General features: G+C 43.1%; 1 protein-coding gene across 4 annotated transcripts in view; it reads right to left on the bottom strand.

Annotated features, from left to right (window-relative positions):
• LOC126282174 (casein kinase I) overlaps nucleotides 1-21,478 on the bottom strand; it is a 268,841-nt gene that overhangs the window by 106,487 nt on the left and 140,876 nt on the right. For all 4 annotated transcript variants that reach the window (XM_049981704.1, XM_049981702.1, XM_049981703.1 and 1 more), the window contains exon 2: nucleotides 17,696-17,736. In XM_049981704.1, the coding sequence (XP_049837661.1) occupies nucleotides 17,696-17,736 (41 nt within the window). The remainder of the gene's footprint in view (nucleotides 1-17,695; nucleotides 17,737-21,478) is intronic.

Below are 21,478 nucleotides of genomic sequence, written 5' to 3'. Positions count from 1 at the left end.
ACCAGATCCGGTTGGAGATGACGAGAAGATGTCGTTGGTAGTCAGATGAGAGATGTTTAATCATGTGGCTGTGGATGCGATCAGGCCCACGAGCTATGTCGGGGCAATGTGGAAGGGCACTGAGGAGCTCTCACTCTATAAATGGGACGTTATAGGATTCAGTGCAGCGTGTAGTGAATGAGAGGACGTTCTCTTCCAGCCGCCGTTTGAGTGTGCGAAAGGCTTGGGGGTAATTCTCCGACGCAGAAGCTCGAGCGAAGTGCCCGGCAATCGCGTTTGCGTCGGTACGTAACTCGCTATTTGTGGTAACACCGGGGACAGCTGTTGGGACCTGGTACCAGAAAAGACGTTTGATCTTTGCCCAGACTTGGGAAGGTGACGTGTGGCACCCAATGGTGGAGACGTGTCTCTCCCAACACTCCTCCTTCCGTTGTTTGATAAGGTAGCGAACACGGGCATGGAGCCGTTTAAAGGCTATGAGGTGCTACAAGGAAGGGTGCCACTTATGCCGCTGCAGAGCTCGCCGACGATCCGTAATTGCTTCAGCACCTTCTGGCGACCACCAAGGGACTGCCTTACGCCTCGGGCACCCTGAAGAGCGAGGGATTGCGTTTTCTGTCACATCGATATTCCCGTGTGGAGAAGATTCAACGGTGACAGCAGAGGTGAAAGCTTCAGCCTTGTTTAAAGCCCTTCTCGGTAGTGACGGAAAGATGGGAAGTGTTCACTACCACACAGGTCGTCATGTGCTCTCCAGAGGATAGATGGGAGAAGTCCTGGGCTGAAAATTGATAAATCAATGGCAGAGTAACTACCATGAGCCACTCTGAAATGTGAGGCGGCCCCAGTATTTAAGAGGCAGAGGTCGAATTGCGACTTCTCTGCCTCAGCCAGTAAGCATGGTACCACCCCACAAGGGGTATGGGCATTAAAATCTCCCAGAAGTAGAAATGGTTTAGGGAGTTGATCAATCAGTGCAGTTAATACATTCATGGATACTGCATCATCTGGAGGAAGATACACATTGCAGACAGTTATTTCCTGCGTCGTCCTTATTGTGACAGCCACAGCTTCAAGAGGGGTTTGAAGGGGCACATGTTCACTGCACACCGAGCATAGGACATAAACGCAAACTCCACCTGACGCTCGATTATAGTCGCTACGGTTCCTGTAACATCCCTTATAGCCGCGAAGGGCAGGGGTCGGCATTGCGGGAAACCAGGTCTCCTGGAGGGCAATGCTTACAGCAGGCGTGAAGCTTAACAGTAGCCGTAGCTCAGCAGGCGGTGGAAAAAACCGCTGAAATTCCAATGGAGGATGACGACGTGAGACTGGGTAGGCATGGAACATTCAATGAGGCAGTTTAACCATCAGGGTCACCTGCTGCTACCGTTTTATTGCCCGAGCAGTCTATATCCATTGTGTCTGAGGGTCTGGCGAGATCTAGGTCCTCAGCGGACGCAAAAATCTCCACCCCATCCTCAGTCGCAGAGCTTGTAGGTAGCGGTGGTGTGGGTGAACCCCAATTTCCTTGGTCTTAGGCGTTTTCTTTTAGGATTTCTCTCGCTGCTACTTGGGTTTCCCTGGCTGGGAGAACTTCACTGGCTCAGTCTCTGGAACTGAGGATGAGCGCGAAGCCCTACGACCAGCTGCTTTTGGGATCTTCAGCCACTGGCGGGTGTCGTCTTTCCCACGAGAAGAAACCTCAGAAGTGAGTGACCCAAGGGACCCCTTCCTAGCCAGAGAAGCTTAGAAGGGGGACGGGCATCTCCGATGGTTGGGGGGGGGGGGGGGGGCGGTTTCTCCTCAAGTAGGTGGTGCAGGAGCAACATGGAGGGAAATGCCCCCACCATCAAGGGGGCAGGTGTAGCATTCCGGCTCTGAGAGGTGACCTGGGTTGCGGAGCTGATGGTGACGCAACTCTTGTAGCGGAGGCGTAAGACGATGTCATACGCATAGGATGCAGGCGTTCAAATTTTCTCTTAATCTCACAGTGTAGGTCAGTCTGTCCAGGGTCTTGTACCCCATGATTTCTCCTTTCTTTCTGGAGAATCCTGCAGTCAGGCGACCAAGGCGAATGGTGCTCTCCACGGTTGACACAGATGGGAGGCGGGGCACATGGACTATTGGGATGTAATGGGCGTCCGCAATCTGGGCATGTGACGCTGTAAGTACAGCAGGAAGACATATGGCTGAACTTCCGGCACTTAAACCACTGCATTGGGTGAGGGATATAGGGCTTTACGTCACACCGTTAGACCATCAGCTTGACCTTCTCGGGCAATGTATCTCCCTCAAATGCCAAGATGAAGGCACCGGTGGCAACCTGATTATCCTTCAGACCCCGGTACACATGCTGGACAAAATGTACAACTCGACGCTCTAAATTGGTGCGCGGCTAATTGTCGGACTGCAAAAGAAGGTCTCTGTGTAATATGATACCCTGGACCATATTTAAGCTCTTATGGGGCGTGATGGTTACAGAAACATCCCCCAGTTTGTCACAAGCGAGTAACTCCCGTGACTGGGCAGAGGATGCAGTTCTGATCAAGGGTGACTCAGATGTCATTTTGGGCAAGCCCTCCATATCAGCGAACTTTTCCTCTAAATGCTCAACAAAAAACTGAGGCTTTATCGTCATGAAAGATTCCCCATCAGGTCTCGAACATACAAGGTATCGGGACGAATAAGATTCGCTACCATGCTTAGCCTGAAGTTCCTCCCAAGGTGTGGCCAGGGAGGGGAACGATTTGGGGTCGTACTTATGTGCGTTGAATTGAGCTCGTGACCGCTTTTGTTTCACCACCAGCAAGAGATGATGGACTATGCTTCATCGCGTGTCATCCGCCCTGATGCCACCCACTCCGACCACGGGCCCTTCCCACGGGCGCAGCTAAGGCCACCTGGCAGGCTGGCCATTGCCGGTAATCCCGATGCCCGCGGGGGATGGGCATCTACCCCTTGGCATATGGGGAGTTAACGGCGCAGGCATCAGCAGAACGATCCCTGTGTGGTCAGGGGGGCTACAACTAACAGGGTACATGACGGTCCCACCACAACGGACTGGCTACCGTGCTGGATTTCATGTGCAAATAAGTCCATGGTCATCGTCGACGCAGAAATCGACACTGCATAGTGAATGGTGGAAAACGTACCCAGGAACGTGTCCTCGCCGAAGAGATGGAGAATGGGCAGGACTGCAATGCGACGACAAGAAAGTGGGCTACAGATCTCAATGCATGATGGACACGATGCACCTTGTAAGGCGCCCTTCCCCAATTGGCTCGTTCTTCGGGAAAATTTTGAAGAATGGAGGTTAAACCCTACAGGGGACCATCACATAAAGGCCGAAACGCGTGAAACTCCTTTTAGTCGCCTCTCACGACAAGTAGGAATACCTCGGGCCTATTCTAACCCCGGACCCGCAGAGGGGGTGGGATGTGTGTGAACCAATTGGATATTCACACTTCTTTTCTCTTCTCACAGTCTGCACAAAGGCATGCAGAATAACCTTTCTAAACAACACTAGCAAGCAACATGAATGTCAGTGAAAACTAACGTACCCTACAGAATTTACGAGAGCATAATGTACGTCGTAAATACAGTGCTGAATATTTTAAAAATGGTATTGCAATGAGACCATTTAAATTATTGTCTTTGACGCCAAATTCAAAACATAGTATCGTGCCTTTCTCCAGCGGTTAATTTACCGATCAGAACCTTTACTTTCGCAATGTCACTTGCGTTTGCCTCAATTTCCTCAGAACATACGTTCAACGTTAAGAAATTGGCGATGTATGTGGTAACAAATATGGAATCAGTCGCTCTTTTATAGTTTTTTTTGATACGATTTATTCAACTTTGAACATGTTTTTCGAACCATTGCAAGCTCTTCATCAGATGGGCGTATTACAAGAACATTATTCTGTGAACAAAGTGCAGCTGGATGCAGTGCTGGCGGAAATGACCGAAATTTAGTAATCGGTAGCGAAACGTTTACGAAACAGAAAGCTTCTTATGTTTTGAGTACTTAAAGTGCACTCTTCGAATAATGTACATAATTAAGCTATGTACGCCGGCCGCGGTGGCCGAGCGGTTCTAGGCGCTACAGTCCGGAACTGCGCGACTGCTACGGTCGCAGGTTCGAATCCTGCCTCGAGCATGGATGTGTGTGTGTGTGTGTGTGTGTGTGTGTGTGTGTGTGTGTGTGTGTGTGTGTGTGTGTGATGTCCTTCGGTTAGTTAGGTTTAAGTAGTTCTAAGTTCTAGGGGACTGATGACCTCAGATGTCAAGTCTCATAGTGCTCAGAGCCATTTGAATCATTTTTTTAAAAGCGATGTACAGAAATAAACACAGTATTTAGTTGTACTTGATTTCACACTGATTCACGGAAAAGTAAACATTGGATGTTTGAATGTTGATGTGATATATATGACACTTTACAACATCATGGTCTTCGGCATGAGATACAATGTATTACAGTACAAATACATCAAAAAAGGTTCCGAGAGTTTTGGAACCTGTACAGAAAATTGGAATAGAGATCAACATAAACATCATTTCCGCCCTTTGTATTCCTCATGGAGACCCACACACTGCATGTTGTACCGCCATACAGCGAGACCTACAGACGTGGTGGTCCAGACTGCTGTACACACCAGTACCTCTGATACCCAGTACCACGTCCTCTTGCATTGATTCATGCCTGTATTAGTCGCGGCATACTTTCCAGAAGTTCATCAAGGCACTGTTGGTCAAGATTGTCCCACTCCTCAACGGCGATTCGGCATAGATCCCTCACAGTGGTTGGTGCGTCACGTCGTCCATAAACAGCCCTTTTCAATCTATCCCAGGCATGTTAGATAGGGTTCGTGTCCGGAGAACATGGTGGCCACTCTAGCAGAGCGATATCGTTATTCTGAAGGAAGTCGTTGCACGATAGTGATGGTGGTGGTGGTGGTGGCGGTGGCGGGGCGGAGGCGAACTGACGTCCCTGAAGACGAATGCCTCGCTAAGATGCTGCCGATATGATTGCACTATCGGTCGGAGGATGGCATTCACGTATCGTACAGCCGTTACGGCGCCTTCCATGATAACAAGTGGCGTACATCATCCCCACATAATCCCACCCGAAAACTGCGGGGAGCCTCCACCTTGCTGCACTTGCTGGACGGTGTGTCTAGGGAGTTCAGCCTGACCGGATTGCTTCCAAACACGTCTCCGACGATTGTCTGGTTGAAGGCATATGCAACACTCATCGTTGAATAGAACGTGATGCAAATCCTGAACGGTCCATTCTGCGTATTGTTGGGTATATCTGTACCGCGCTGCATTGTGTCGTGGTTGCAAAGATGGACCTCGCCATGGACGTGAGGGTTGAAGTTGCGCATCATGCAGCCTATTGCGCACAGTTTGAGTCTTAACACGACGACCTGTGGCTGCACGAAACACATTATTCAACATGGTGGCGTTGCCGTCAGGGTTCCTCCGAACCATAATCCGTAGGTAGTGGTCATCCACTGCTGTCAATGAGAGGCCTGAGCGAGGCATGTCATTGACAGTTTCTGTCTCTGTATGTCCATGTCCGAACATCACTTTGGTTCACTCCGAGACGCCTGGTCACTTCCCTTGTTGAGAGCCCGTCCTGGCACAAAGTCACAAAGCGGACGCTATCGAACCGCGGTATTGACCGTCTAGGCGTGACTGAACTACAGACAACACGAGCCGTTTACCTCCTTCCTGGTGGAATGACTGGAACTGATTGGCCGTCTGCTCATGCTTGGTTGTTTACACCTTTGGGCGGATTTAGTGACATCTCTGAACAGTCAAAGGGACTGTGTCTGTGATACAACATCTACAGTCAACGTCTGTCTTCAGGAGTTCAAGGAACGGAGGCGATGCAAAACTTTTTTTGTGTGTGTATTACTCGTACAGGTACTATATTTAAGTAAATTTTGCTAGCTGCAGGAGTGTTTTTAGACTGGTAAAATAATTTTAATGTGCGTTAACAGATATAGAAAAGGTAAACGAACAGAAAGGAACATTTACTATGCAAATAAAAACTATTTATAAACTACAAAATGCCATAGTTGTTAAGTGACAAGGAGGCAAATTTTATGCACGGAGATGAATACGTGTTATTGTTGTCGTTTTGGTGCCAGGATGTCCTGGAATTTCTGTAAGAAAAAGTTAATGAAGAAAGTATATTTCCACAAAACCTTTCCTTCCAGAATTTCCAGGACATTCTGACACCAAAACAACAAAGATGACGAAATTACATATTCATTCTTCCTGCATAAAATCTGTTCTCCTTGTCATGTAACAACTATGGCGTTTTGTAATTTATAAAAGGTTTTTAGTTACGTAGTAAATGTTCCATTCTGTTTGTTTAACTGTTATGTAACTGTTAATCCACATTACAATAATGTTAGCACTATAGAAACACTCCTGCAGCTAGCAAAATTTAATGAAATATAATATCTGTACGAGTAATATTTATACTGTAATACACTGTATCTCATGTCGAAGACCATAATGTAGTGAATTGTCATATCTATCACATCAATAGTCTTTGTAAAAACATCTAGTGTTTACTTTCCGTGAATCAATGTAAAACCAAGTGCAGCTAAATAATGTGTGTATCTGTGTACATAGCTTAATTATGTACATAATACGAAGACATTTGATATGGATACCACAAGGCAGTGCACTATTAAGTACCTAAAACATAAGAAACTTTCGGTTTCGTAAACGTTTTGTCACTGATTACAAAATTTCCGCCATTTCCACCAGCAGCATCAGCACTGCATCTATCTGCACTTGGTCCACGGCAAAATGTTGTTCAAACACCTCCCTCTGATGATGCGCCTACAGTGGCTGGAAAACCTGTTTATGGTTGAATAAATCTCATCAACAAACTAAAAAAAGGGGCTGGTTGCATAAATCGTCAATTTAAATCACAGAAGCAGATCGTCATCCACAACGAACACACTGAAGTCAAAGAACTGCTTTCTCCAATTTAAATAGTGTGGTTCGCTGTGACGAAGGTAAGTGCCGTACTGCTCAGGATCGTTCCCTATGTCGTGCTACTACCACGTTACCGGAGAACTTCTGTGCTCTCGTCCGGTGAAATTGGAGGCTAACAATCATGTTGCGACCGGCTGACCTAATCGGTAACTGAGCGCACTGGCACGTAAGAGGGCGAACCAGAAGGCAAAAGGTGTTATCGATCGAGTAGCGATGCATGTTATTTACAGTTTGGTTTATTTTATGTGAATAGGAACAAGTACTTTATATGCGGAGCAGTTTTACTAGATCAATTAGTGGTGCAGAACAAACTTATGGATAATTAAAGGTAATCGCTCTGAAGTGGAAATAGAATATTTTCAAGTGCCTTGCAGTAATAGACTAAATATTTCACGGTTGGTAAAATGCAACAAAATAAGGCCCACGCGAAAATGAATATTTTCTCTCGGTTGCCAGTTTTTGTGCCTTTGGGGCATTAAGGGGAAGAACTTAGATCGTTAAAGCAATTTTTATTTATCTGAAGTTTGTTCTTTATGAAAATGCATCAGGGCCGTAACAAACATACCCACTGGAAAAAAGTAAACGAAAATTTTGAGTCTACATACGACTCAATTTTAAAAAACAAGGAAGTCGTAGAGATTGCTCCACAGCTCACAACCGGACCATAAATATAAATGTAAAAAGAGGTTTGATGACAGTCCGTTCAGTTTTTAATATTTGAATCATTTGCTAAGAAATATTTAATCTGTGTGTGGCGGTTAAGTTTCAAGCTACTTTCGAAAAATGTTTGGGAATTCTCTTTGATGAACTTCTGGAACAGATGTTTTGAATCTATAGATGCGTACATTAAATAACGTTATTTTAATTTTAGTAAACCGTTGTTATAGGCCTATGCACACCAAACGGTAAAGATAATGTGCCACGACCTGAACAGTAAGCATCACTGAACGAACAATTTTCGCAATTAACTTTTACACAGAGGGTCAGTTTCCTAAGGAGGATCATGGGACATTGCGAACAAAGTACTCGTGGGTGGTAGACTGCAGTTGCACAGTTTATTGGTTCCCCCGCACATTTCAGAGCAACAGAGAACCAAACAGAACTTTATAACGCAATTTATGTGGCACCTTTCCCGACGCACAACCCTAACATTCAGTATATTTTAATGTAGTAAGTTCTGGACAGTCTCTCGACTCCATCAGTGTAGAACCTATAATTTATATAGAACTATGAGCGAACATTAACGTAAAGTTTATCAGTTGTTCGAATGTAAAGGACACAGCAGAAATCCGTAATTTATTGCAGATTTAGATTTAGACTGTAACACAGTCATCGTTGGTTCTGTTTCCGCAAAGCACATGCCAACGTCAAGCACATGCTAACGTCAATTGTCACGTGTTTATGCTCTGACGTGGTTATGCATACATGACTTCTAGTAGTGCACCGATGATGAGTGTGTAATAGTCGAAATCTAGATCTACAATAAATTACGTATTTTGCGACTGACTGCTGTCCTCCCTATTTTTGGATATTCAACAGTCGCAACGCACCATCGGCATTCAATGGATTCCAATTTAGCTATCAGTTCTTGTTTAAAACGAGTGCTGTGTTGCAAATACTTGCCAATACCACGTAAGAGATTTGACAGCGCAAAATGACGAGCAGCAGTGTGATGCACTTCCGTTTGTGGTAAAGAGCTGCATGCTTCATATGCCTCGCGCGTGGGCACATGCTGAGTGAGACCCCCCCCTTTACGATCAGATAGTCTTGACACGTTACTCCATGGCCTTTTAATTTTCGTATTGGAAACGAACACACAACATTTTGTGACACTGTCAAAGATGCCTGATAAGGATGGTTGTTTTGTATGCGCCATAGCTGTAAAACCATATAAATGTGGACTTAATTCTTTACACCTTCCTCGCCACTAAATACATATACACACTCGACATATGTAGTGCAAAAGTAGCTTATAGTTGTAATAGCGATAGCAACAGTTGCAGCCCCAGAAAATATAGTGGATGGTTAGCGCGGAAGCAATCAGGAGTATCAGTGACTAGCGACCCGACGGCGTAGACGTCCTCAGAGACGGATCACAAGACTGGGTAGAAATCGGATGTGTCCTTTTCAAAGGTATTACCCTGGAATTCGTTTTAAGCGAAGTAGCCAAACTACGGTGTAAGCGTGATGACGCCCATTTGTTGGACAATGGGTGTAATCTCCTCACTTCCAGGGTTTGATCTAGACGACGGCCACGGTGGGCGGCAACGCTGCGGACAGCTGAGTTCGCGATTCCACCTGCGACAGCGCTGCCCACCGGGTAGTGTGGTCGCTCACTCACCACCATCTTAACGCACGCGCGCAATACATACACCGAGCTAATAACCTGCGGGCCGGAGGAAGTCTTAGTCTTCGATGGGTCATCTATGGTTGACTGGCAGATCCCCAATCGAAATATCGTGCTGTGCAGTAGACAACGAGAGGCTGAAAGCTTGAACTTCTTTCAATGCTCAATTCCCCGGAAAAAGTTTTAGAATTTGCAACCCAAGCCTCCTTGGTCAACACGCGGGCTTGGACCGATTCTCCCCCCTCCCCATTTCGATTCAATTCCACTGTTTTACCACTGCGTCATCCCATTGGTTTAATGTGTCAGGATAACACAGATAAAAATGGTGTGCTACAAAGAGTTTTAGTTCCTAATGAGCACTGCCTCCAGTAATAACTCATAGCTACCAGTTTTAACAAATGGAAACAGTTTCCAAGAAGAGGCTGTAATACTGACAGTCAGGCCAGAGGTCGACTCCAACTTTTGAGTTACGAATCATTTCCGCACGCCCACCATCACAGCGCAGGTCCTTAAAGGAACATAAGAAATTCTTTAAAGGTGTGGAGGCGTCGCGAGTATGTTGTATGTTAGTCCCATATTGAGGGGATGGGGTGGGGGGGGGGGGGAGGGCAAGAGCAAATTGCACGCTTATCAAACCCAGACGATGTATCTGATACAGAAGCCACTCATTATTTACCGCGAAGAGACAGGAAATTGGACTAGTCTTCATGCAGATGAAACCTTCACGATCCTTCCAAGATGCAATGCATCTATTATTTTTAAATATGTTTTTGTATCAGACACACACACACACACACAATGCCATCATCAATAGAACTGGAATCGTATAAACACGAGTGAGTTATGTCAGCTGTTAAATTCTCGGGCTAATACATCTAAAAAATAAGAGAATTTTTGGCGCTCTAGCTTCACGTTCGATGGCAAGACAACCTTGTGCTCTCACTTAAATGACATGAAGTCCACGTTTAAGATTTACAAATGTCCCATTCAATGTTAGATTACGGAATGAAAAGACAGACATGAATCGCTTAAAGTAAAACAGCTTACTCTGTTGAATATGGGAGGCTGGAGGAGTAGGCAGAAGACGCTGGTTTCACAATTTGTAGCTGCAGTTAGCCTCTCACTGCCGCGAGGCAAAATAAATGGCAAAATTTTAAAAATAGTTAGGCGAAAAGGAATCCCTAACTCGGCACATCTAACCCACAACTGGCTGCCAACACGCTAACGAATAAAATAACAGTACGTGGGTATCTCTTTAACGTCATCACAGTCATCTATAAAGTCGCCAAGTAATCATACTACTTACTGATACCAAAATGAAGGGTGACCAAAAGAAGGCCGAAACACTGAACATTTTAGTAATGGACGAGGATCTGTAAACAGTGATCGCACTATCCGTCCATGAAGGAACAGACAACGTGGCCCCTATATATGCAGATTTCCTTGACAGAGTAGGCTTTCGAGACAGTTCTGCATTGTTGCTTAGTGAACAAATGAGTTTTCTTCGACTAGCTGTATGGTGTGACAGCCTTCCTTACAAAACTTAACTCAGCGCGTTGTTCTCTACTTTGGAAAACCGACAATTGTGCTCGAGCTTTCTATAATAATTTGTTAAGGAGATACTGTATATATAAAGTGGGGATAACATTAGAAGCTCCAGGAGGCTGTAGGAGAATGACGCAGTAGCTAATGCTGAAAGACCTGTAGAAGATAGACGCTTAGTGTAAGCATTTGCGTTAACAACATAAAGTAAAGCATTACCATATAACAAATCGAAATACCAAGTATAGATAAAGAATGGTGATCCATCACAATGCGTATAACGCGGTTTAAAGTGGAATGACATCATAGAACTATCAGTATGAAAGACTCATGCCATACAGATTCAATGGAAACTTCCTTAGGAAATGTAATTAAAGAAAGAAGTGTTTTACAAAAACCTCGATCGATCGGTTCTTTGGCAGTGCATTGCAACTGGATCCCTATCGGACAGGATTAACAAAGGAGATACAGAAAATCCAAATACGAGCGAAATGCTACGACACGTTCCTTTTGTACGCGCGATAGCGTCACCGATGTAGCCACCGAACTGGAGCGGTTGTCCAACGCGGAGTAGATTAAATGTCGAAATTCCGGGAACGTAATATCCAAGAAGAATCAAACAACATATTACTTTCACACACAGAAAGACTGTGAAAATAAAAGTAGAGAACATCGAACTCGTACGGAGTTTTAATAACAGTCGCTCTTAGCGACTGGAGCAAGAAAGAGGCATGGGCAGGAAATTATATTGGTACACGAGGTTAACGCCGCCCCGTATGTGGCACGAGGACTGTGAACGTAGTTTGTAACTTTTCCTTCAAATATATCCGCAAACAGCATCTCTCTTTTCGTTGTAAACGCATTTACAGTTTATCAAACGCGGATTTACTATTTCGATGTTGTAAATGTGGAAGTGCACCTGTCTATCTACAACATCTCGGCCTGCTAAGGCAGTTAATACCCTGGAACACACATTCTACAAAGCCTTGATTTTCCTTCATTTGACTTTAGCATATTTCCTTTAATCTTCACTTGGATGGCTTGAAAAAGAGGCAATTATTCTCGGTCGACAAGTGTTTTCAAGCGTGCATCTCTACGAATTTACTAAATTCCCTGAAACATTCGAATAAAACAATTAACAATTGAAACAATTTGACAACAATGGGGTTATTACAGCAAGCAGACCACTTGCAAGACGCACTTCGTGAAGGAGAGGCTGACTAAAACAGGAAGGATTTTCCGCAACTCTCAAATTTGAGAATTGCAATAAGAGCATACGTAACGAAGAGCCGCTATTTTTTTTTTTTTATAGACGCACTTAAGTATTGCATTAATTCAAGATTCACAGAAGATACACCCCAGCGCTTTCAACGGAAAGTGGCAATTTTTAAAACAATTACTGAAGGAACGAAGACACGATGGCTCTTCTAAGTGACTGCGCCACAGCTGTACACAGACTGTTAGTGACTGGATATAATACGAAATGCCTTGACTTTATTCGGATAAAGTCTCATTTGTCAATAGTGTCTTTATATCAATTCTAGCTATACCAATGACTGGAAACCGCATCTTCTTCTGCGTCTCACTGAAATCTTAATGATAAGTTTGGTTGATAACCAAAATGTGTTTCCTTCAGAAAATGCATGAAATCTTCCGTTACTCTTTGTGCTTCGATTCCATAAAGGTTCATACTGCAGAGGGTCAGTCTTCTCAGGAACAACATACTTCCTGTTCTATGTACCTGCTGGAATAGATTTTTGTGTTCAGGTAGTTCACGTTCGTAAAGGTATTTCCTCGTCTCTGGAAGGTGTCAATGTCTTCAATCACGGCCAGCTGGTTTTGTAGTGCAGTCTTGGACACACTGAACTTTTTCGTCTTCGCCTGCCTACTTGGAATGACGACGACGGTCAAAGCAGCGCCAGTGCTGCGTTCTTCGTAATCGCTTAAGATGTCCATCACTCGGATGCAACTTTGCGTACAGACAATTGACTGCATATCGGACTGACTACTTCGTTACACAGTGATAATCCAGGAGTAATACAGTAATAGGTCCTGATTAATATAATGAATAGTATTAAATACTTAAATTCCATAACATATCTATAGTTTACTCAGAACCTGGGGGATGTACTCTTAATGATGTCTACATTCACAGATTAATATATTACCGAATATTAGAATACTTCTAGATGTATTCTGATACGGCCAAGGCATGTGACAACCCATATTCCGTAATTCAGGAAGCTGCTGATCTCCCCAATGTGTTCGTAACTTCTATCAGAAACTGATTATCGCCTATCCATATACTACGGCAGAGGAGTGAGTGACTGTAGCCTCCTAGATGACCAAAACAAAATTTCTAGTTGCTGTGAAGAATGACAGCTAGCTCTAAATACAGAAAAATGTAAGCTAATGTAGATTACACTGTAACGTTCGAGTACTGTACAAAGGGTACTAGGAAAGTTTGGCAATACAGCTTTACTTATTTAATTTTTTCGAAGTAATTTCCGCCACGCTGAATAGACTTCTCCAACCTCCGAAACCAATCCCTAAACCAGTTCCCCCAAGTTTCTGTAGGGAGTAAGTCACGCTTTTTGTCCCAAGCCCTCAGGAGGTCTTCATCATTTGAAAAGTACACTCCTTTCAGCTTCATTTTCATATGCGGGAACAGTGCAAAGTCACATGAAACAAGGTCTGGACTGTAAGGATAGTGCTCAAGCAATTTCAGCTCTGTACCCCGCAAACATTCGGAGCATGCTTTGACGCGCTGAGCTGGAGCGTTGTCGTGATGGACGAACCAAGTTTTCACCCTTGTCTTCGGTTGCAGGTTCTTCAAAGTTTAGATGACTTTGGGTAGGCACTGCTGAGTGTACCAGTTAGCTGTGACTGTCTTCTGTGTGTACATAATACGATACACAACTCCACTTGATTTGAAAACGATACACAATTCCCCTCGACTTGAAGAAGAAGAAGAAGAAGAAGAAGAAGAAGAAGAAGAAAAAAAAAAACTATCATTTTCTTCTTTTGTGATCGGGATTTTCTGACAGATACGGGTGAAACAAACTTCGAACTTAGTTTTGAGTATTAGTCGGCACGTCATAATAGTACAGTCAACTCTCGTCACCTATCACGATGTTATTCACGTACTAAGATTGCCCCACAGAAAACCTCTTTAACTTCTCCCATCACGAAGTCACACATCGTGTCATCTGCTCTTCCGTCAGTCTATGCAGCACCCAGAGACAACAAAGTTTCTTTACTTGCAAATGATAACGCAGAATCCAACGAATTGCTGGTGCATTTAGCCCTAAGGTATCCTCTATCTGCTTACAGGTCACTCGTCTGTCTTCGTCTCGCATTTTCCTCACAGCATCAATGTTTTCGTCCGTAACTGATGATCGTGGCCTACCCGTCATCTCAGCGTCTTCCACATTGAAATTTTCTTTTTGGAATTCTCTGTACCATCTGAATGAAGTTGTACGATGTGGATACACATAACCGAGTGCAAGAGGCGTTTCGTCAAAGCACTAGTCAAAGTTTAAATCACGCGCGAAGTTGTACCGAAAAACTGCCCAAATCTCGTTCGTCTTCACGATGCCATAGCAAGCATTTCAAACTAACCCTGCTGGTGAGCGACTGCGTCCACAGACCTGCATAGCGGTTACAATGTAAGTATGAAGTTTTCCTAGACAGTCACGTCGTTTAAATATCCGGGCGTAGCGTTGTAAAGCGGTATGAAATGGAAAGAGGCTATAAGGACGCAAGTTAGGAATTCGAGTGCTTGACTTCGGTTTACTGGGAGAATTTTAGCAAAGTGTAGTTCATCTGCAAAGGAGATTATGTATAGAACACCAGTGCGATCAATTCTTGAGTACTGCTGGAGTGTTTGGGATCCCCACCAAGTCGAATTACCTGAGGACGTCGTGGTAATTGAGAGGCGGGCTGCGAGATCTGTAGTAACCAATGTTCGATCAAGAGTCAAGTATTACGAATACGCTATGGGAACTCAAATAGGAAGGCCTGGAGGGACGGCGACGTTCGTTTCGAGGAACACTACTGAGAAAATTGAGGGAGTCGGCATTCGAAACTGATTGTCGCCAATGTACATTTAGCGTAAGAATCACAAAGAAAAGCGACTTCAGGGATTGTACAGACACGTTTTTTCTCTCTATAGCATCTAACAATATTAGCGAACACAATATCAGTAATGGAGGACACAGACTCAGACATTTTAATGAAAACAATGCCATTTACTTCTGTTAAATCGATCCAAATCTCAAACTGTTAGCAAGTGATTGTAAAAGAAAGGTTGGAAGTCACTAATTAAATTAACATCTGTAAATATGAGGCAGAATATGCTGTGTTATGACTGCGTGCAGTAGTTGCATCAGTTTCCACTTTCAATCTTACTACTGCAACTTACTTTCGGGTATGTTAACCATGTATATAGCTGAGTCAGATGACGAGCGGTTAAGACATAATTATTTTATCCAACCAGTCTATTTTTCACGGTTTTCCCTGAAGCACTTCTCATAAATGCCAGACAGAGTCTATGAACAAAAGCAACTGACGATTCCTTTCGTCGTATTGTCCTACCGTTTACATAGCGTGAACATACGTCCCCTTGAAGTGTAAGCCTTTTCTTCTTTCATCAGCCGCTAAATACTTTCCTGGAGCAAACATGAAGAACAGCTTCTCCGCGCCATGAAAGGACAGCGGAGGATTTCACGTTGAAATTATAAGGCAAATTCCACATGAAATGGATTACTGTAGTTCCTTCTTATGAAATTTGTGCCAGGCTGTTAAAATGCTGCTACCAGTGCAATGTTTGTACGATCGCGATAAGCATTTCAAACGTCAAAGACAACGATAACCCCAGATAAAGGAGATGTTGCTAGCCTTCCGTGAGCTTATCGGGCTTCTCGATCAGCGTACTGCATGGGAGAACGAAATTCCCGTACTGCCAATGCAATGGTGTCAATGCCAGAAAACACGTAGAACAACATTTTATGTATTATAGGCATTAAAGACAATTTCATAAAACAGTGAAGCAACAGATAATGTTTCTACACTTTATTCTCACACGACTTCCGCCCTTCACATCCGAAGATTGTGAGATATTGACCGTTTGAACAACATAAGGACTCCCAGTAACTTTCTACTACATTATCAAGTGCCTAACCATTTTATACATCCCCTTCCACATAGCCATCAGCGCCTCAAAAGCTGGCGATACTAGACAGTTGTAAAAAAAAAAATTGTTACTGCGACAATAAAACAAATTTTAACAGGCTTTCCACATATCAATAATAAACTTTAGGCTTCGTTGAAGTTTATTAACTCTCAACCGTTTTAATCTCGAGATGTGTGTCCGAGATTCCATTCAAGCACTAAAATATAGATGCGACGTAGTACAATATAGAGTGACGGTCTCCGAAAGAGGTCGCAATTTAGTCAGAAAATAGCTCGAAGTTCACAAGAATTCTTTGGACGTGAAGCATCCATATATGAGAGGGAGGGGGGGAGAGAGAGAGAGAGAGAGAGAGAGAGAGAGAGAGAGAGAGAGAGAGAGAGAGAGAGAGAGAGCGCTTCCGATCAATGGAAAAAGCGCTTCTTTCCGTCTTCAAGCCTTGTGGAAAATCATAGTCATCAGGTGTGTTAGTGTTTGAAGTTAGTCTACACTAGATGACAAACAACAATGCAATGTTCACAGAGGACATTGTACCGTAGATTGACCCTATTTCAAACTGTGTTCCTGAGTGGCCAATACTATCCGTTAATATAAATAAATTAGAACTATATCCACAGGAGGCGGCACGAAGCAACGGAAATGAAACATTTTATTCTCATGTTACTTGGCATATGTATTTCTGTCAGTTTTATAAATGAACTAGCTGAAAAGTTCCTGCTTCGCTTCGTCTTCTTCCATCTGTTTCTGATTTGAAAAAAGTGCAATTAATCATTTAGTTTGTACAGCCTCTAACTTATTCAAAGTAAATCTGTACAAACTACATTCGTTGTTTGCTTTCGGGAACTAGGACAAATACGTTCAGTGGCAGACACAGTTGCAGCAAAAAACCCACCACAGTTTTAAATTCACTCCGTGACTGGAATGTTTGTCATTCTCCTTTATTGATAGTCATACTGAACGCTAATCTTAGCGGAAAATGGAGCCTTTTAAAGCTGAGTGGAATAAGCGACATTCATAGTGCGAATAGTGACTTGCCTTATTCTTTTACGATTAAAAACGTTAAACGCTTTTATGTAAGAAACTCAATATGTGAGCTTTTCACCCACGAAAGGGAAAAGAATATACTACAGCTACTGTAATATATTTACTGCGTTGTTCTTGCCGAAATATGTACTACTGTGCGATAATCTTCCGAAAAGTAGAAAAATAATACACGGAATGAGAATAAGTCATTTCTGATCGATGGCAAAATTTATGCACATTTCTGTCCCTTAACGACTGGTAACGGATATTTCAAACAAATGATTACAAAATTTTGGCCAACATCAACAACTTCCAGCAAAAATAAAAAGTCTTTGCCTTATCGAAAGTGAGTTTGTCCAAATGAAAATACCAAAATAATTTAAAGAGCTGTCGATTAATCGAACAGTTTCACAATTCGAATTAACACAGGACGCAGAGTACTGTTTCTGCTTCCAGAAAGAACCCCGGCATACTTTGTCTACAAAAGCACAGTTCTGTTCACTAATTAACTTCTGATTTGGAACCACCAAAAATCAGAAAATTAAAGTAGTTTAATTGTCACATACCATTTTGATGGCCACATGCTCATTGTTGTACAGGTTCTTCCCTGAAAAGAAAAAAGCGATTAATAAAGGGATACGTAAAGTTAAATATTTAATACAAGTAAATAAATGAGAGTAATTGCACCAGAGAATCTACAAACTGCAGAGGAAGGCAGGGGCAAAACTGACGTGACATTTAAGCTCTGATGTCTGTCGGCAAGTCGCACTCCGTGGGCTTCGCACACCCATGATCTTCACACAGCTCGGTTTTCGTGCTTCTAGTTGCCGAAGGACAAAAAAATTATATTTTTTAATTCTGACCTGCTCAAATGTACATGACATTGCACTATATAGAAACTTAAAATATTTTTAAAATCACTATCATCTGTCGCCCACTCAGGTTAACTACCACTGGGTAATATCCACAATGTACGGAGAAAGGCTGTACCGAACGTCACGTGCCGTGCGGATCATATGGCGCGTAGCGCCTAGTGCGCTGCAAAGTGGAGAACGAATGGGCTATGCGGTACAGCCTAACACCAGGCGCCACCACATACGCCCAGATTCCAAATGTGACATAATCGCACGTTTCTTATTAAAGTATCGGTCACTTAGAACAGTTTTTTTTCCGCTTCGAACTAATCTACTGATGTTGCTTAGATCGCTTATAGCACCCACTGTTTGGTACGTACGCACGGTAAATAAATAAATGTCATGTGACTAGAGCCTCCCGTTGGGTAGACCGTTCGCCGGTCTTTCGATTTGACGACATTTCGGCGACTTGCGCGTCGATGGGGGTGAAATGATGATGATTAGGACAACACAACGCCCAATCCCTGAGCGGAGAAAATCTCCGTCCCAGTTACGACTGACATTCTGTCGCGCTGACCACTCAGCTACCGGGGGCTGACAGTACACACTGCGTTATAGCCTCCGCAGACTGAAAAGGATGGGGAAAACTGCCGAGATGAGGCATTGAATCAATATGTGCGACATGTCTGGATAGTGAAATAAGTAGACCACCACAAAGGTTCATATCCAGGTACAGGTCCTAGAATGTCACGTGTCTCTAGAGTTATTCCGTCATCGTACGATTTTCTATGTGTGTTCTGTCTATCTTCTTTGTTGCATATTACAATGTAATCACATCTTGCCTGTCGTTATAGTGTCTTCCACTTGAGTGTTTTAACACATCACTAAGTTCGCAACTAAGGGGTGCCGATCGTCGCAATAAACTGTTAAATGTACTTCTTCCTGGAGCACTTGTGACAATGAAAATAGCATGCACATCAAAATCTTTACAATGTTGCACAGATGAAACAATAACTCGCTCGTATCGTAATTTTTTGTCAGGACCACAATCGCAAGTATAAACAAGCACGGGTTTTATAAAACCTTCTCGAGTTATCATTAACTTTTCGGAAGTAGGTAATTTAGGTATCTATGTACGTCTGTGGCATGAGTTGTTTCGGTGGTTTTCAGGACGAAGGAATTTTTGTATAAAAGTTTATACGTGTCGTTTTCTTTTTAGTTAATTTTATTTGAAAATCTTTGATTTTCCAATCAACTTCATTTTCAATGCTGTCATTACTGTTAATCTTCGCTGTAAGGTGCCATTAGGTGTTAACTTCGTCTTGTATATTTTGTTCATTTTTATCAGCGTAATTTGCACTGTACAGGTATACTTAATATAGTTTGCGGTAAAGAATGCCTAAATCAATTTTTTTCTCCTTTTCAAAAATTATCGTCCATCACTCATCCAAAGTCAAGTGTAGACTAAGAGACATAAACAATAAGACGGAAACGAAATGGGGGCGAAGGCGGTGTTTGTCAACGCCTCAAACGCGATATTGGCCTTTCGGCTTATGTCAATGGCAGCCGAGACGCGACACCGCAGGTATAGCGACTGTGAAATCGCGCGGCGCCACATACCCAAAAGTGATACAAATCAAATTTAATGACACAGATACAGTTGAAGTTTGGAGCTGCAATACTCTAAATGTCGCGAAGCTTATGACTCCTCCTCCCTTGCCCCGCCCCCCCTCCTCCACGCCAAAGTCACACTGTTGCCCTCCTCCCACCCCTTAACGTGTGCCTTAATTTATGGAGATCCTCCTATGAGGCTCTGATTCAAACTTCCTGCTCTCGACTCTGTACCAGACTGTTCTGTGACCATGTAGCCTGCATAATCTTTGATTTGCGCCACAGGGTATTGGTGCTTCGAGTTCTGCTTAATACGTTTGGGGTGGATTACACACGGAAGACAGGTACACAGATAGCAGGGGCTGTGTGGAGAGAGAATGGCGGTTTTTTTCTTTAAACGGTCTACGGGAAAGTACAGAAGGGGCTTCAGCCTTAAGGGGGCAGGACAAAAACAGGACGAAAGTAGGCCTAGGACCCATCGGTATTACAGTTGTAAAGAGATGCAGCTGTATTGGGAAAGAACCAGAGCAAGTTCTAATAGAAAGTACTTATGGTCAAATCGTTATAGGTATTGAAAGATGGGCAAAGCCAGAGATATGTTCAGCCACATTTTTACAAAGGACCTAACGGCGTTCAGAAAGGATAGATTAAATACAGTTGGTGGTAGCGTGTTTGTTGCTATTAGAAGTATTTTATTTTGTAATGAAATTGAATTAGGTAGTTCCCAAGAGTTATTAAATGTCATACTTGACAACGGGAATAAATTAACAGGTTCCTTTAACTGACCCCCAGACTCAGCTGAAATATTTGCTGAAAGTTTAAAAAAAATTTGCATTATTTTGAATAGGTACCAGACACATTAATTGTAGTTTATGGTGATTTCAATCTGCACCTGATACATTGGCGACAATACAGGTTTGAAGTCTGTGGTAAGAATAAAACATTGTCCGAAATTTTACTCAATGCTTTCTCCGGAAATTATTTTCAGCAATTAGCTTAAGAGCCCATTCAAAATGTAAATAGTTACGTGGTTGTGGTGAGACTGAATGCCATAACACTCAAATCTAATAAAACTAAACGCAAAATACGTCTAGTAATTAGCATGACGCATTTCCCAGAGACAGTATCCATTACTTTCGAACTACGTAAGCATAGATCAGATGCACCTTAAATTCAAATAAATGATATCAATAAGAACAGAGAGTTAGGTCAAATAAATTGACCCATTGTCCTCCATGTTTACTAAATTCATATAGATACTCTGGTCCGTGTGTATAATTCGAATACACTGCTACTTTGAATTTAAGTGGATATATCGCTGCCCTGGCCTTATGGAGAGGTTGCGCACTTATGGTTCCGAAATTCGTTGACAGACAATGCGACAATCGACTGAAATAGTCTGTCCTGCGGTCAACTATATGCGTTACACATGCGGTAGCTCGCGCAACAAAGTCGCTAAGGATTGCATGTGTTTGAAGTCGTGTGTCCGTGAAAAATTGAGCTTGTTTTCTTGTGAGTTTGTGACAATTTCATGTTTTTTTGAACGAGGAAAGTTAATTCAATGAGAGTGAGTGGAAGTAACTGACGGTAATGATCCTGAATAGTCTCCAGAGAGTTCTAATCGAATTGCCAACGAGTCTGATTCAGGCGGGCCGAGGAAAATAAAATTACTAGCTGTTGAGTAATCAACAAATGTACCTCCCAGAAACGTCTCCCTAGTTACTTGGCACGCTGTAACAGGAAATATGAATGTCACCACAATCGTTATGCTGAGCAAAGAATTACTGACTGTACTGTCAACGAAAAATATACAGAACACAACAATTTTTTGGATTCGTGTCTTTGATTGGTCTGGATCGAACACCTACACTCCAAAACCATTTT

The sequence above is a fragment of the Schistocerca gregaria genome, chromosome 7 (assembly GCF_023897955.1).
Source record: "Schistocerca gregaria isolate iqSchGreg1 chromosome 7, iqSchGreg1.2, whole genome shotgun sequence".
In the NCBI taxonomy this organism is placed as follows: Eukaryota; Metazoa; Arthropoda; class Insecta; order Orthoptera; family Acrididae; genus Schistocerca; species Schistocerca gregaria.
This window is presented reverse-complemented; position numbering and strand designations above follow the sequence as displayed.